Source organism: Kalmanozyma brasiliensis (assembly GCF_000497045.1).
Source record: "Kalmanozyma brasiliensis GHG001 unplaced genomic scaffold PSEUBRA_SCAF13, whole genome shotgun sequence".
NCBI classification, from domain to species: Eukaryota; Fungi; Basidiomycota; class Ustilaginomycetes; order Ustilaginales; genus Kalmanozyma; species Kalmanozyma brasiliensis.
The window spans coordinates 13981-27870 of NW_015961952.1; the positions used below are offsets into that span (position 1 = coordinate 13981).

Below are 13890 nucleotides of genomic sequence, written 5' to 3' on the forward strand. Positions count from 1 at the left end.
AGGATAAAGGAGGAGAGCGAGTCGTGACCTCGGATGATGATGAAGACTGAGCTGCACTCGAAAGCGCCGGGCAGGCTTCTCAACTGCTGCTGAGCGTGATTTTTCTTTTCTTCTTCGCTTCTTCTTCGCTGCCTTGAATTCAAAGTCTTCTCGAGCTTCTTCTCGAGAATCTGAATTGGCTTGCTCTGCGCGACTACAAGCCAGTGAAAATCAACGCGCCCTCAGTCTGCGAGCGCGCTTCCCTTTGTGCTCCTTCCCTAGGCCAAGAGACGCTTGACCGCAGCTCTTCCACTCGTGCGATTGAATTTTCTCCATTCAGGGTCCTCGACTCTGAAATTTTGAAAAAGCTTCCAGGTCGAGCGAGCATGGCGGCGGGAGCTGCAGCTCTCTAGCCTTGAGGCCTTATTTTTTTTGAGAATTTGGGAAGCTGGCAGCGGCTGAAGGCTGAGCCTGCTAGTTATCAGCAGCTTCGAGATGCCACTCGCTGCCATCCACCACCACCAAAGGCTTGTCAATCACTTCGCTCGCCCTTCAAGATGGCGAAGAAGCAGCAGAAGAAGACGGCCAAGGGTCGTCTCGACAAGTTCTACTGGCTTGCCAAGGAACAGGGCTACCGATCCCGTGCCGCCTTTAAGCTGGTCCAGCTCAACAAGAAGTACAACTTCCTCGAAAAGGCCAGATGCTGTATCGATCTCTGCGCCGCTCCCGGTGGTTGGCTCCAGGTCGCTTCCAAGTTCATGCCCGCCAACTCGCTCATCGTCGGTGTCGATCTCGTCCCCATCAAGCCCATTCCACGCACTATCACGTTTGCCGAAGATATCAACTCATACAAATGCAGAGACCAGCTCCGTCAGATCCTCAAGGACTGGAAGGCCGACATTGTCATTCACGACGGTGCGCCCAACGTCGGTACCGCCTGGGTGCAAGATGCTTATGCCCAGTCCGAGTTGACGCTCCAATCACTGCGTCTCGCCGTCGAGTTCCTCAATGCAGGCGGCACATTCGTCACCAAGGTCTTCCGTTCCAAAGACTACAACAACCTGCTCTGGGTGTTCAATCAGCTCTTCAAGAAGGTCGAGGCTACCAAGCCGTCCTCATCACGTAACGTCTCCGCCGAGATCTTCGTCGTCTGCCAAGGATACAAGAACCCGGCCCGCATCGATCCCAAGTTCCTCGACCCTATGCACGTCTTCAAGGAGCTCGACCCCGCCGCCCTCGCCAGCGAAGACCCAGACTCTGGCGTGCCTCTCACCTTGAAAGGCACATCTGCAGGCAATGCGCACGCCAATGTCTTTGCCCCCAAGAAAGTTCGCAAGCACCGTGAAGGTTACGCCGACGGAGACTATACCCTTTTCCACTCCCTCGACGCCGCTGACTTTATCAAGGGCCAGGACGTTATCGGCATGCTCGGTTCATACAACGAGATCTCGTTCAAGTCGGATGAGAGCAAGAAGCTGCTCGAACTTGCACAGACCACTGACGAGATGCGCGAGAACTGCTCCGATCTCAAGGTGCTCGGCAAGAAGGATTTCCGCAACCTCATGGACTGGCGCAAGGAGGTGCGTCTCGCCCTTGGCATCGATCTGCCGAAATCGAAGCAGAAGGAGCTCGCAGAACAGATCGAGACCGTCGAAGTCGAAGAGATGGACGAAGACGACCAGATCGACGACGAGATTGCGAGGCTCAATGAGGAAGCCGCCCGCAAAGCACGCAAAGAGCGACGTCGCAAGAACGAGATTCGCCAGAAGAAGATCCTCAAGATGCAGCTTCAGATGACCACACCCATGGATATCGGCATGGATGTCATGGATGACCAATTGGGTGCTGGCAACGACGACATGTTCGACATCAACTCGGGCGAACGAGTCTCGCGGAAGGCAGCCATCCAAGAGGCCAATATCTCCGACGACGAGAGCGATACTATTTCAGCCTCTCACAGCGCTGATGACGATGATCCGGAAGCACGAGCGAAACGCCTGGACGCCGAAATGGATGCGCTATACGACGAGTTCAAGCAAAAGCAGTCCGAGCGCGACGCCAAGTTCCGCGCAAAAGAGGCACGTCTCAAGGATGCCAAGAACGACTCCTGGCACGGCATCAAGGATGACGACGAGGAAGATGAAGACGATGAGGCCAACATGAGCGACGAGAGCGAAGGCGGCTACCATGTCGTGCAGAGACGCAAGGAGCAGGAGGAGACTTTCGACTCTGACGACGAGGAGGACGAGGAGGACGAGCGTCTCGAGCGAGAAGCCATGCAGCAGACCAAAAAGAGGAAGCGTGACATCGTCGTTGCCGACCCAGAGATTCCTGAAGCCAAGCCGTCAAAACGCTCGCTCGTCAACAGCCTCGTCAGCGACAGCGAAATCAGCGCACAGCAGAGCCGCGAAGCATCCATCTGGTTCGACAACCCGCTCTTCAAGGATCTCGAGCTCGACCAGCAAGATGCTGAAGAGCAGCTGGAGGGCGACGAAGACGACGAGGACGCTTGGGAGGAGGAAGAAGATGACAGCGAGGAGGGCGAAGAGGAAGTCGACAGCGACGAAGAGTATGTCTCCGCATCTGGAAGCGAACAGGAGGAGGATGACTTTGAGGTCGTTCCACAAGACCAGCAGGAGGACGCCATCCCAGACGAGGAGTGGGACTTGGACGGAGAAGACGAAGAGGCAGGCAAGCAGAAGCGTATCAGAGACCACGGTCTCGCCACCGCCGAAGCCGTCGCCCTCGCTCAAGCACTCGTCAACCGCCAGATCACCAAGGAGGATCTGATGGATCAAGGGTTCTCCAAGCACAACTTTGTCGACAAGGACGGCCTCCCCACATGGTTCCTCGACGACGAGACCAAGCACTACAAGGCCAACATCCCAATCACCAAGGAGGCCATGCAGGCGCTTCGCGACCGCCAGCGCGCCCTCGACGTCCGACCCATCAAGAAGGTTGCCGAAGCCAAGGCGCGAAAGAAGATGCGCACGCTGCGTCGACTCGAAAAGGCCCAGAAGAAGGCCGAGACCATCAACGAGAACGAGGACATCACCGAGAAGGAAAAGTCGTCCACCATCAACAAGATCCTCGCCAAGTCGGTCAAGGGTGGCCAGAAGAAGAAGGAGGTGCAGCTCGTCGTGGCCAAGGGTGTTAACAGGGGTCTCAAGGGTCGTCCCAAGGGCACCAAGGGTCGTTACAAGATGGTCGACCCGAGGATGAAGAAGGAGTTGCGCGCGTTCAAGAGGAAGGCCAAGCGCGATGGCAAGAAGTTGGGCTCGTCGAACAACAAGCCAAGAGTCGCCAAGGGTTATGGTCCACGATGATCAAAGGGTTCAATGGACCATGTCTTCAATTCTGTCCGCGCATCATTTTTTGTACACCACGTTCCTATCAATGCATTCATCTCGCACATTTGTTTCACGTGCAGTAATCGTGGGGCAGAAGAGCCATGACTCGGTGCTGGAAAGCGACGAGAGAAGCCTTCATGCCAGTCGAGATCTGGACGCACGGAAGTCGGTCGTACTTGGGACACTCGTCGATGTCTTGCTTAAGACCAGAGAGCGGACAGCGATCAAGAGCAACACCACGAAGATCGACGATATTGAGCAGCCTGACATTGTCGTCATCTTCCTCCCTCTCGAGACCTGTGTTGACATCCCAGTACCGCTTGGCGAGGTTTCCCTGGCCCTCGAGATGATACCAGACCCCGGAGATGTCGTAGGGACCCAGCGCAGAGAGACGGACGTCCTGCAGGTAGTCCTTGAGACGCTCTGCTGCCGAAGTTGCGTCCTGCATCGACGGATAGGCGCATGTGAGCTTCGTCCGATTCGTCGTGTGGTCTATGTCGTGGCCAGCGTCCAAGTTCATGACGAACCTTTCGGCCCGGATGTACGCCGCAGGCTCAGGCCGCTGAGGAGTGCGCATGCTCTGCACTTCGGCCCATTCGCCGTAGATCGCGTGCCTTTCGTCGTACGACCTGGCCGCCAGACGCTGTGCCGCGGGGTAGTACAGTAGGGCGCGAAGAGCACGGCTGTTGATGACTCTCTGGAAGCCTTCGGCGATTGGCCTCTTGTTCTCTTCGATGGGAACCAGAACCGGCTTCCCGTTGTCGTCCAAGACCGGCTTCCCATCTTTGTCGAACACCTTTCTGGTGCTGTCGATGGCCTCGTGCGTGAGATGCAGCATCTTGTTGAGCGAGTAGAGGATGTCGCAAAGTCGAGGGCGATGCATCTCGGAAGAATCGTCTTGCCTCTGAGCCGACGCCATTGTGTTTGCTCGCCCCGCTTCCTCGTCTGTGAAGACTTGTGCGCCAATCTGTCTCTGAAAACGTTGACGAAGATGGTACGCTCAGCGCGTCACCGCCATCTTCGCTGATCTCTGCTGGCAGACCGAGACCGTCAGATGCTGGGAAGAAGATCGGCGTGGTCTCGTCCTTCGCGGACCAGACTGGAAGCGACCACTGCAGGACTGGCTGCCAGGAATGGTTCCGTCCAGGTTTTCCAGCAATGCGCAGCTGGTGTCGGACATTGATCGGGATTGATGTCGAAAGGGTTGTAGAAGATGGGCATCTTGAGAGCGGTGATGCCGTCGAGACCAGAAATGATGCCGTCTCGAGCGACCGAGCGCACAGTACAGCGTCGCTCAGCGTCGTGGAAGCCGACTCCATCACTCAACGACAGCACTTTGCGAAGCTGCGACGCATGATGGAAAGGCGTCAAGTCGACATCCGCTCGACAACTGCCTCGCTCGACAGCATCGAGCAGCTCAACAAGCAGCTTCGTTCCGCCAGGGCACGCACTCAATAGCTTCACACCAAGATGACGTCGCTCGTAGATGAGAATGCCGCGCTTCGCATCGAGGTCGCGAGTCTCTCTAGTCTGATCAGCAGTCTCCAGCAGCAAATGGGTCCCGTTAAGCCCTTCACCGGCAAGACGAACTGAGGGAGTGCTCTCAGCACGTCCTTCTCCCGGGTAGGCGGCGACAAGACAGCCAATATTTCACACGAAAGCGTTTGTCACCGCCCTCCGACACCGGGTCATGGATCTTCTGCCGCGCACTCGAAGAGGCCCCAGACTGGCCAAGCATCACGGCCCGCGATGATCAGCGTTCTTCCCCACGCTCTACTTGCGCGTCAACACTTGTACACCATGCTCATATAAAAATGTTCGATATCATTTGAATTCATCCGTGCGTGTGGCCTACATATGACGGTGTGTGACTGACGTTGCATGCCTGGGCTGCGTGCAGCAGCGATCTACTTGGACTCCTTCTCCTTCTCGCCTGGCAGATCCTCCGGTGGAGCCTCGAACACGACCGTTGGAAGCGATTGTGCTGTCGAAGCGGATCCCGATGCGGCCGCATCCGCACCAGTCGACGAGGATGCGCCCTCCTTCGCCGCGGCTCCTTGCAAACCACTAGACCGGCTGTTGGACCGGCTGACCGAGCTCTTGTTCGCCGACAGCCTCTGATCCAAGGCCTTGAGCGCCATTGCTCTTCTCCTCTCCGCCTCCGCTCGTGCGCTGCCATGCTGCTGCGGCTGCCCGTTCAGACTCGCGCTTTCCAAATCGGCATAGTCCCCGCCGGTCCACGGCTGTACGATGCCAATCTTAACAAAGATGGTGAAGAGCGTCGTCGAGATAAACTGCACCGGCTTGTGAGCGAAGGGCGGGAACCAGTTGATGAACGCGAAAGCCTCGCTGCGGTCGCCCCGATACCCGGACTCGTTGAGCTTGAAGAAGCGCAGATAGGCCCACGAAACGAGCCAGCCGAACTGGATCAGGATCCACGGCGAGTTGTAGCCGATCAGGCACATGACGTTGCTAACCGTGACGTAGAGCATTGGCAGGTCTTTGACACGGAGTTTGAGGGCGCCGGAAAGGACTTGCACCTGATGCTCCGGGATGAGTTGCGTGAAGGCGACGAGGAAGGCGGTCTGCAGCGCTTGGAGACCGTGATATTGGATGCCCCAGATAAGCGCCTCCTTGCGAAAGACACCAAAAAGCAGGAGCTGAACTCCCCATGCGATGACGTTGCTGACGGTCACAATGACGAGCGCAAACTTGATCAGCTCGACGGCACCCCATTGTCGTTCGAGATACCTTGCGGCGAGTGGAAGAGAGATGATCGAGACCAGGAATTCGAGCGTGGAAGACTCGCAGAAAGCTGCCGTGACGAGCGTCCATGGGTAGAAGAAGCTTGCGCCGGGCACAATCACCAACCATGGGAACTGCACTGCGCTGACGGTGCCGAAGCCAAGACCAGTCCGCAATCGCAGGAAGAAGAGCAGCGTTGTGAATGCGAGAAGAGCTGATGTTAAGATCCTTGTTCCTGGCGGAACATTCTGGAGGAGTGTTGATAGCGAGAAGACCGCCATCTTTGCAAGAGCAGTGTCAGCCGTTGATGCTGAGTAGGATCTTGCCGACTGCGAGATGGCTGGTGTATGATCGAGGTGAAGGTGATCTGAGGGCTGGAAGGGACCGGAAAGCGTTTTCCACTCACCTCGTGAGACCAACCCTTCCGCGGGAGTCGCGAATTCGAACCTCGCGTATCGATTCCAGCGAGAAAAATTCGAGCCAGCACCGTGTAGAGCCAAATTTAACACGATTCAAAATTATGCGATTCGGTGCTCCTCCTCATCGTGCTCGTCGTCCTCCGCCTTCGACTGACGTCGAGATGATCGCAAGCTAGCAGCACCGTCCAAGGACGCTGCAAGGATCGAAACACCGTCACGCCGAGGAAGAAGAGGAATACTTTGTCGGATTTTGGTGCCACGAAGTGGCACCAAAATTTTCGGACGCCGGGGGCACGTCGCTCATATCGACCGGATCGCGTCCAAAGCATGCTACGATGACGTGCAACGCTCTAGAGCTTGTCGTTGTAGTACATCACCCTTCTCAGGGTACAGAACGGTTTCCAAGACACTCGCACACCCGGACAAAGAGAGGAAACGAATCAAATTTTGGGGAACGACACAAACAGCCAGAAATTGCGGGAGATGCCGGGGGCACGTCGCTCATATCGACCGGATCGCGTCCAAAGCATGCTACGATGACGTGCAACGCTCTAGAGCTTGTCGTTGTAGTAATCAAGCGTTGGTACCTCGAGCTTAAGACCCTTGCGCTTGCGGATGCCGGTGACAATGTCGAGGGTCTTGCCGGCCTCCAGAGGGGTACCGGGGAGGAGCTGCCAGTGGTCGAAGACGGACTGAGGGAAAGCCTGACCGGAGGTGGCCTGTCGGAGATCGGCGTTGAAACCGAACGACTCGTTGACGGGCAGGTAAGCCTTGACGGTGACCATGGGGGTACCGACACGGGGCTCCTCGGAGAAGACGTGGCCACGACGCCTGTTGAGGCACGAGTAGATACCACCAAGACCAGAGTCGGGGCACTGGATCTCGACCAGGTAGACGGGCTCCTGGATACCGGGCTGGGCGAGCAGAGCGGCGGCGTAGCACACACGTCGGCACGTGGGGATCAGCTGTCCACCACCACGGTGGATGGCATCGGTGTGGAGGGTAACATCGAGGATGTTGAAGCGGGTACCACGCATAGGCTCCTCAGCGCAGACACCCTCCTTGGTAGCCCACTGGAAGGCGGCGACACACGAATCCTTGATCTCGTTGAGGTACTGAACACCCTTGGTGACATCGACCAGCAGGTTGGGGCCGGTGGTCTCGGGACCGAAGCACCAAATCTTACGGGCGTCAGTAACATCCCATCCGTACTCGTCGGCGAGGATACGGGCACGAGCCTTGAAGTCGTCACGAGGGGTCATCTTGCCGGCCTCGATGAGCTTGGAGAGCTCCTCCTCGATGGGGGCAGCCTTAACGAAGAGACGGTTGTGCTTGTTCTGCGACTTGGAGAGAGCGACCATGGAGGACTCAGCCTGGACGGTCTCACGGTAACCAACGACGGGGTCCGAGATCTTGAGGGGGATCTGGGCGTGGTCCTCCTCGAGATCCTTGAGGACAATCTCGAGGTGGAGCTCACCGGCACCGGCAACAATGTGCTCACCAGTCTCGGCGATCCAAGCCTGCACACAGGGGTCGGACTTGGAGAGACGCTTGAGACCCTCGACGAGCTTGGGCAAGTCGTTGGCGTTCTTGACCTCGACGGCGACCTGCACGACGGGCGAGACGGAGAACTTCATAACCTTCAAGTTGTGGGCAGTCTCGGAGCTGGTAAGGGTACCCGACTTGAGCAAGAACTGGTCGACACCGACGAGACCGAGAATGTTACCGGCGGGGCAGTCCTCGATGGGCTCGACGTAACGACCCATCATGAGCACGGTACGCTGAACCGACTTGATGAAGAGGTCCTCCTTCTTGCCGGGGGTGTAGTTGGGACCCTGGATGCGGATCTTGGGGCCCGACTTGACGGTACCGGAGAAGATACGGCCGAAGGCGTAGAAACGACCCTTGTCCGAGGTGGGCACCATCTTGGAGACGTAGAGCATGAGGGGGCCCTTGGGGTCACAGTCACGGATACCGATGGCCGACTCGTCGTCGAGGGGGCCCTCGTACAGGGTCTCGACACGGTAGCGCTGGGCGGTGACGGGCGAGGGGAGGTGGATGACAATCATCTCGAGGAGGGCGTCACCGGCGGGAAGGAACTTGCGCATGGCGACCTTGAGGAGCTGCTTGCCCTCGAGATCCTGCTCGTCCTGGGTGAGCTTGACATCGAGCTTCTCGAGAATCTTGGGGATCTCGTCCTTCTTGAAGTTCATGATGGCGTCGAAGACACGGAAGATGGGGTCGAGGACGAACATGTTGAAGGCACGCTCGAGGGGCTTGCCGTCGGCGTCGGTGTCCTTGGAGGTCCACTTCTTGGTCTTGGGGTTGAAGAAGTTGTCGCCCCAGAGCTTGACCATCATCTTATCCTTGTCGACACCGAACTTCTTGGCGTAACGGTTGGCGAACTGGCGGAGGGTGAAGGCCCAGCCGTGAAGACCGGAGGCGAAGGCGACGGTACCCTTCTCGGGGTAGACCTGGCTCTCACCGAGAACGGGGTCGTTGTAGGTGGCGATAACGACGTTGACAGACTCGATGGTTCGCATGAAGGACTGGTAGAGGTCCTCCTTGCCGACCTGGAGCTCGAGAAGAGCACGGTCGACCTTGTTCAAGCAGACGACGGGCTTGATACGCTCGGTAAGGGCCTGTCGGAGCACGGTCTCGGTCTGGACACAGACACCCTCGATACAGTCGACGACGACGAGGGCACCGTCAGTGACACGGAGGGCGGCGGTGACTTCGGAGGAGAAGTCGACGTGACCGGGCGAGTCGATGAGGTTGATCAAGAACTCGGCACCATCCTTCTTCTGGGCGATGGAGTCGAGAGCGTCCTTCTCCATGGGGAAGTACATGGAGATGGCGGTGGACTTGATAGTGATACCACGCTCCTTCTCATCATCACGGGTGTCCATGAAACGGGTGTCACCGGCCTTGGCACCGGCGATGATACCGGCCTTGGAAACGAGCGAGTCGGTAAGGGTGGACTTGCCGTGGTCGACGTGGGCAATGACCGACATGTTACGAATGTTGGTGGGCTTGTCCATGAGGCCACGGATCTCGTCGACGGTGAAGCTGTGGGGTGGGTAAAGGTCAGGCAAAGAGTGCGGGGGTTCGACGATGGTCAGCTCATGATGTAAGACAAGACTACTGGATGTGGACTGGCAGCAAGTCCATGCAAGAAGCCGTGCTGAAAGGTGGTCTGTCTCGGGCCAAGATCGACCTCAAAGACCTCTCGAAATGCGAATAGGCTTTCTCTGACTTGATGATGGCAATTGCTGCGATTGACGATACTCACTTAACCATCTTGACTGAACACTAGCGTCGATGCGCTGGAGTACGGGGGAGATGGATAGGGTAGGGGGGATGGGTGGTGGGAGTAGATCGGAAAGGCGACGGAGATGGTGATCTCTATCTCAGGGCGGCGACAGCGGCGGGCGCCAGGCTGAGCGGGCAGGGCCACCGTGGCAGATGAAATTCTGTGGTTGCACAAGGCAATGCAGAATTTGACAAGAGGGCGGCCGCCTGAGTGTGGCAGGCAACTGAGCCGCTCTGGCTTCAGAAGAAGAAAAAATTTGAGGGAAGAGGCAAGCAGCAGCCCGGCGAATGGCAGCTCGCAGATCTTTTGGAAATTCTCGGGCTTGCTCAGCGCGATGTGAAGGATTCGAATACAAGCTAGACTCAGAAGCGAAACCAAGCCTCTGCCGAAGTGCTCAACCTGCCTGGTGAAGACCTGGCTTGAATACAACTCGTCCTATTCGACCCTTGCCCTTTGATTTTCAAGAAGAACTGCGCACACACCATTCAGACTCTATGCTGTTCAAGTGCCGTCGGCGAACAACACTCATGACGGCCCTTGCGCGCATGGATCCCAAAAAGGTTGATTCATATCCTGGCAGACAACTGACCACGCAGACCCTGCTTTCGAATAACAGCAGGGACCATCCATCGCCTGCCGTTGGTCATCGCAGGTCGTTGTTCAGACCCCTCCAAGTATTCATTTCAGCGTCTGAGCCATTGCTGCCGTTACGAACGCAATTATCTGCAGCGATCGACCAAACGTATCCGAAGCTTGAAGATGCAAGACTGATTTGGGAGCCTTTGCCGCAGCGGATCGCGAGTAAAACGTTGGAATTTGAACGGCCATGTCGCGCGAGTCGGGCTTAATCAGATCTGTCAGATCTGTGTAGATCGGCCCGATATAGAAGAACTGTCAACAGCTTAGCATGCACGCGTGTGAGAGAGGTCAAGCAAAAAGTGTTACTTTGATTGCTTTGTTCGACTCAGCTTTCTCTTCCTCATATCGAAACAGCCACTCTCTCCCATCAATTCCGCTCACACACCATGACGGACAACGCTAAGGTCTTCTCCTTGGTCGGCAAGGGTCTCAAGCTCGATAGCAAAGCCGACATCCAACCTCACCTCGATGAGCTCGAAAAGGTTGCCGACCTTGAAGAGGTCCACCTTGGAGGCAACACACTCGGCGTCGAAGCATGTCAAGCGCTCGCCGATGTCCTCAAGAGCAAGAAGTCACTCAAGGTAAGCTACCACTGCCCCGCCATCCATCGCCTAAGCTCGCACGCATGCTGACTTGCACTCTGCCTTACTTTCGACAGGTTGCTGACTTCGCCGACATCTTCACAGGGAGGCTCATCACCGAAATTCCAGATGCGCTCAGGGCCCTTTGCGATGCTCTCATAGATCATACCAGCCTCGTGGAGCTCAATCTCTCGGACAATGCCTTCGGTGGGCGATCGGCCGAGCCCATGGTCAACTTTCTCAAGAACAACCACAGCTTCTCGGTGCTCAAGCTTAACAACAACGGACTGGGCATCACGGGCGGTACCATTGTAGCGGAAGCTCTTTTCGAGGCTGCGCAGAACTTGAAGACAAAGGGACTGGAATCAAAGCTCCGCACAGTCATCTGCGGACGCAACCGACTCGAAAACGGCTCGGCGCCAGTCTGGGCCAAGGCATATGCAGCACACGGTGGATTGGTAGAAGTCCGCATGTTCCAGAACGGCATTCGCATGGAAGGCATCGAAGCCATCAGCAAAGGTCTCGCATCATGTCCCAACCTCGAGGTTCTCGACCTTCAAGACAATACTGCAACACTACGAGGCTCCCGCGCTATCGCCGCCTGCCTTCCCAAGTGGCCCAAGCTCAAGACTTTGAACCTTTCCGACTGCCTGCTCAAGCCCAAGGGTGGTGCGCTCGTCTTCGGCGCCCTTGCCAACGGCAGCAACCCCGCGCTCGAGACGATCCAGGTCCAGTACTGTGACCTCGACCGAAAGGTGCTCGACCAGCTCGGAAGTGCGATCGAGGTGCACCTGACCAAGCTCACCAAGCTCGACATCAACGGCAACTGGGCAGACGAGGAGGATGACTGCATCGAGAAGATCAAGAGCGCACTAGCGAAGCATGGACACGAGGATGCCCTGGAGGAGCTGGACGAGATGGATCCTGACGGCGAAGTCAGTGAGGACGAGGATGAGGAGGATGAGGAAGAGGACGCCGATGAGGAAGAGGAGAGCGGGCCAAAAGCAACCGAGGCAAAGCACGACGAGACCGATGACCTTGCCGACGCACTCTCAAAGACATCAGTATCGGACAGCAAGCTGAACTCGTAGTCGAGCTCGTAGACATCGGAACAATTGATTTCTCCATCTACGTCTCTACATGTTGGTGAACAGGAGGGGGCCAGAGGGTTCGAGCGTTGAAGAAACGAAGAGATTCCAGCAAGGCCTTGAGAAATTCGCTGTCGTAGGAACTGGGAGAGAGGGCGTCACCGACGCTCCCCGGCCCGTCGAACAGATTCCAGACGCAGAAGATGTCGTGCGGATCCAACGCGCCTAGCCGTTTGTCGTTCAGGTAGTTTTGCAACCGCCGGTTGGCCCGCTCGGCCTCTTCCTTGCTCGAGTACGGAATGAATCGCACTTGCGGCGTTCCCTCGATCTTGCGGCCTGTGTCAAGGACGACTGCGTGTTCTCCCTGTGGGGAGGTTGTGACGTGAGGTCGAGTTCGGTGCGGATGGCGCAGACTCTGCACACCTTTCCAGGCCTCTGCGATGCGCAGTGACTCTTCGTACGTCCTCGCGGCCAGCTGCTGGGCGATGGGATAGTAGAGCAAGGCGCGGATCGCACGCCCCTTTGAGACCTCTTCGTACACGTTGACGAGAAAGTCGTCGTCCTGGTCCTTGTCGTAATAGACGAACAGCGTCATACCGAGAGACGCGAGAATGTCGCCGAGCTTCGGCAAGGGCTTGCAGAAGAATGAGTCATACCGATCGATGGCGACTGTCAAATCCTCGTAACGCTCCCCTGAGGGACCCCTGGTCTCGGACACAAGATAACCCCCAGTGATTCGGACGTAGATGATGCTGTCCTTTTTCTTCGGCTTCGGGAGGACGTGAAACGAGTCCAGGCCGACAACGAGAGCTCGGGGGTTTCGCTTTGTCGGGAAGTGGTTTCGATGCTCAGCGGCGAGCCGGCAGAAGAAAGCACCCATGCTGTGGACGTCTAGCCTAGCATCCTCTTGACCGAAGATGAAAGCCGCAACCTTTTCCTCGAGAAGGGGCTTGGCCGGATGTGCCGAGAAGCTGCCGAAAATGGCAGAGATGACCGATCTGATGCGACGAGACGAGCCAGACGCGTTGGAAAGGGCGACAAGAAGAGGCCGGACGTCGTAAAGCTGCTCGATCTCGAAGCACGCACCTTGCTCATTGCTCCAGCCGACGACAAAGGTACCGTCCTTGTGGACCCGGAGCAAGTCGCCTCTTCCTTGCGTACCAGTGACTCTACGAGGCAGCGAGCGACGCGACGAGTCGGTTATCGAGGCCTGGCTTCCACAAGACGGGGCGTCTGTGCTCGATTCGTTGTCTCGACCGAGACGCGCCTGTCTGAGCACAAGAGCGGCCAAGTATGCTCGCAGCGAGCCCGGAGCCGCGAGAGACCTCTCAATGACGCCGACGACGGCCTGCCTGGCCAGAACCTCTCGAGGCTGCTCGAGAAGTCGATCGCGTACCGCGTCTTTGTCCGGTAGATCCCAAACGAAAGCGTGTCTTTCGAGCTCCTGGGACCGATCCGCAAGAATGAAACAAATGAGCTCGTCTCCGTCATAGGCAGTCTCGACATTGACGTTTGGCTCGTGCCACAGTTCTTCCTCGTACTCCCAGTCTGACATGAAGTCGAAGCGCATCCATGACGTTGACTCCTTGAGCGGCCAGGCGGGGATGTCCCACGGTTCGCACGGCTGCTGGTACTTCTCGTCACCATAACGGCCCGTCATACAGAGTGACGGCCGATCTTCGTCAGGGTTGATGGTGGACCAATCACCAAAGCTTGGGGTGGCGTACGAACAAGTCCTGCTAGTCTGCAGGGTAGCGACTCGGAGCATGATGGTGG

General features: G+C 57.1%; 6 protein-coding genes across 6 annotated transcripts; 2 read left to right on the forward strand and 4 right to left on the reverse strand.

Annotated features, from left to right (window-relative positions):
- Nucleotides 1–536: 536 nt before the first annotated feature.
- On the forward strand, nt 537–3305 carry PSEUBRA_001242 (Ribosomal RNA methyltransferase Spb1, domain of unknown function DUF3381; the record flags this gene model as incomplete). Its single annotated transcript, XM_016434509.1, has 1 exon — nt 537–3305. The coding sequence occupies one exon, from the start codon at nt 537–539 to the stop codon at nt 3303–3305; it is 2769 nt and encodes a 922-aa protein (XP_016293914.1).
- A 94-nt stretch (nt 3306–3399) lies between these two features.
- On the reverse strand, nt 3400–4248 carry PSEUBRA_001243 (uncharacterized protein; the record flags this gene model as incomplete). The annotated part of the gene is made up of 1 exon (XM_059464613.1): nt 3400–4248. The coding sequence occupies one exon, from the start codon at nt 4246–4248 to the stop codon at nt 3400–3402; it is 849 nt and encodes a 282-aa protein (XP_059321131.1).
- A 988-nt stretch (nt 4249–5236) lies between these two features.
- PSEUBRA_001244 (Protein of unknown function DUF1751, integral membrane, eukaryotic) lies at nt 5237–6355 on the reverse strand (the record flags this gene model as incomplete). The annotated part of the gene is made up of 1 exon (XM_016434523.1): nt 5237–6355. The coding sequence occupies one exon, from the start codon at nt 6353–6355 to the stop codon at nt 5237–5239; it is 1119 nt and encodes a 372-aa protein (XP_016293915.1).
- A 689-nt stretch (nt 6356–7044) lies between these two features.
- PSEUBRA_001245 (Translation elongation factor EFG/EF2, domain IV) lies at nt 7045–9793 on the reverse strand (the record flags this gene model as incomplete). The annotated part of the gene is made up of 2 exons (XM_016434522.1): nt 7045–9562; nt 9786–9793. 2 exons carry the CDS (start codon nt 9791–9793, stop codon nt 7045–7047), a joined length of 2526 nt encoding a protein of 841 aa, XP_016293916.1.
- Nucleotides 9794–10831: 1038 nt separating this feature from the next.
- PSEUBRA_001246 (Ran GTPase-activating protein) lies at nt 10832–12117 on the forward strand (the record flags this gene model as incomplete). The annotated part of the gene is made up of 2 exons (XM_016434513.1): nt 10832–11026; nt 11104–12117. 2 exons carry the CDS (start codon nt 10832–10834, stop codon nt 12115–12117), a joined length of 1209 nt encoding a protein of 402 aa, XP_016293917.1.
- A 37-nt stretch (nt 12118–12154) lies between these two features.
- Nucleotides 12155–13882, reverse strand: PSEUBRA_001247 (uncharacterized protein; the record flags this gene model as incomplete). Its single annotated transcript, XM_059464573.1, has 1 exon — nt 12155–13882. The coding sequence occupies one exon, from the start codon at nt 13880–13882 to the stop codon at nt 12155–12157; it is 1728 nt and encodes a 575-aa protein (XP_059321132.1).
- Nucleotides 13883–13890: the final 8 nt, after the last annotated feature.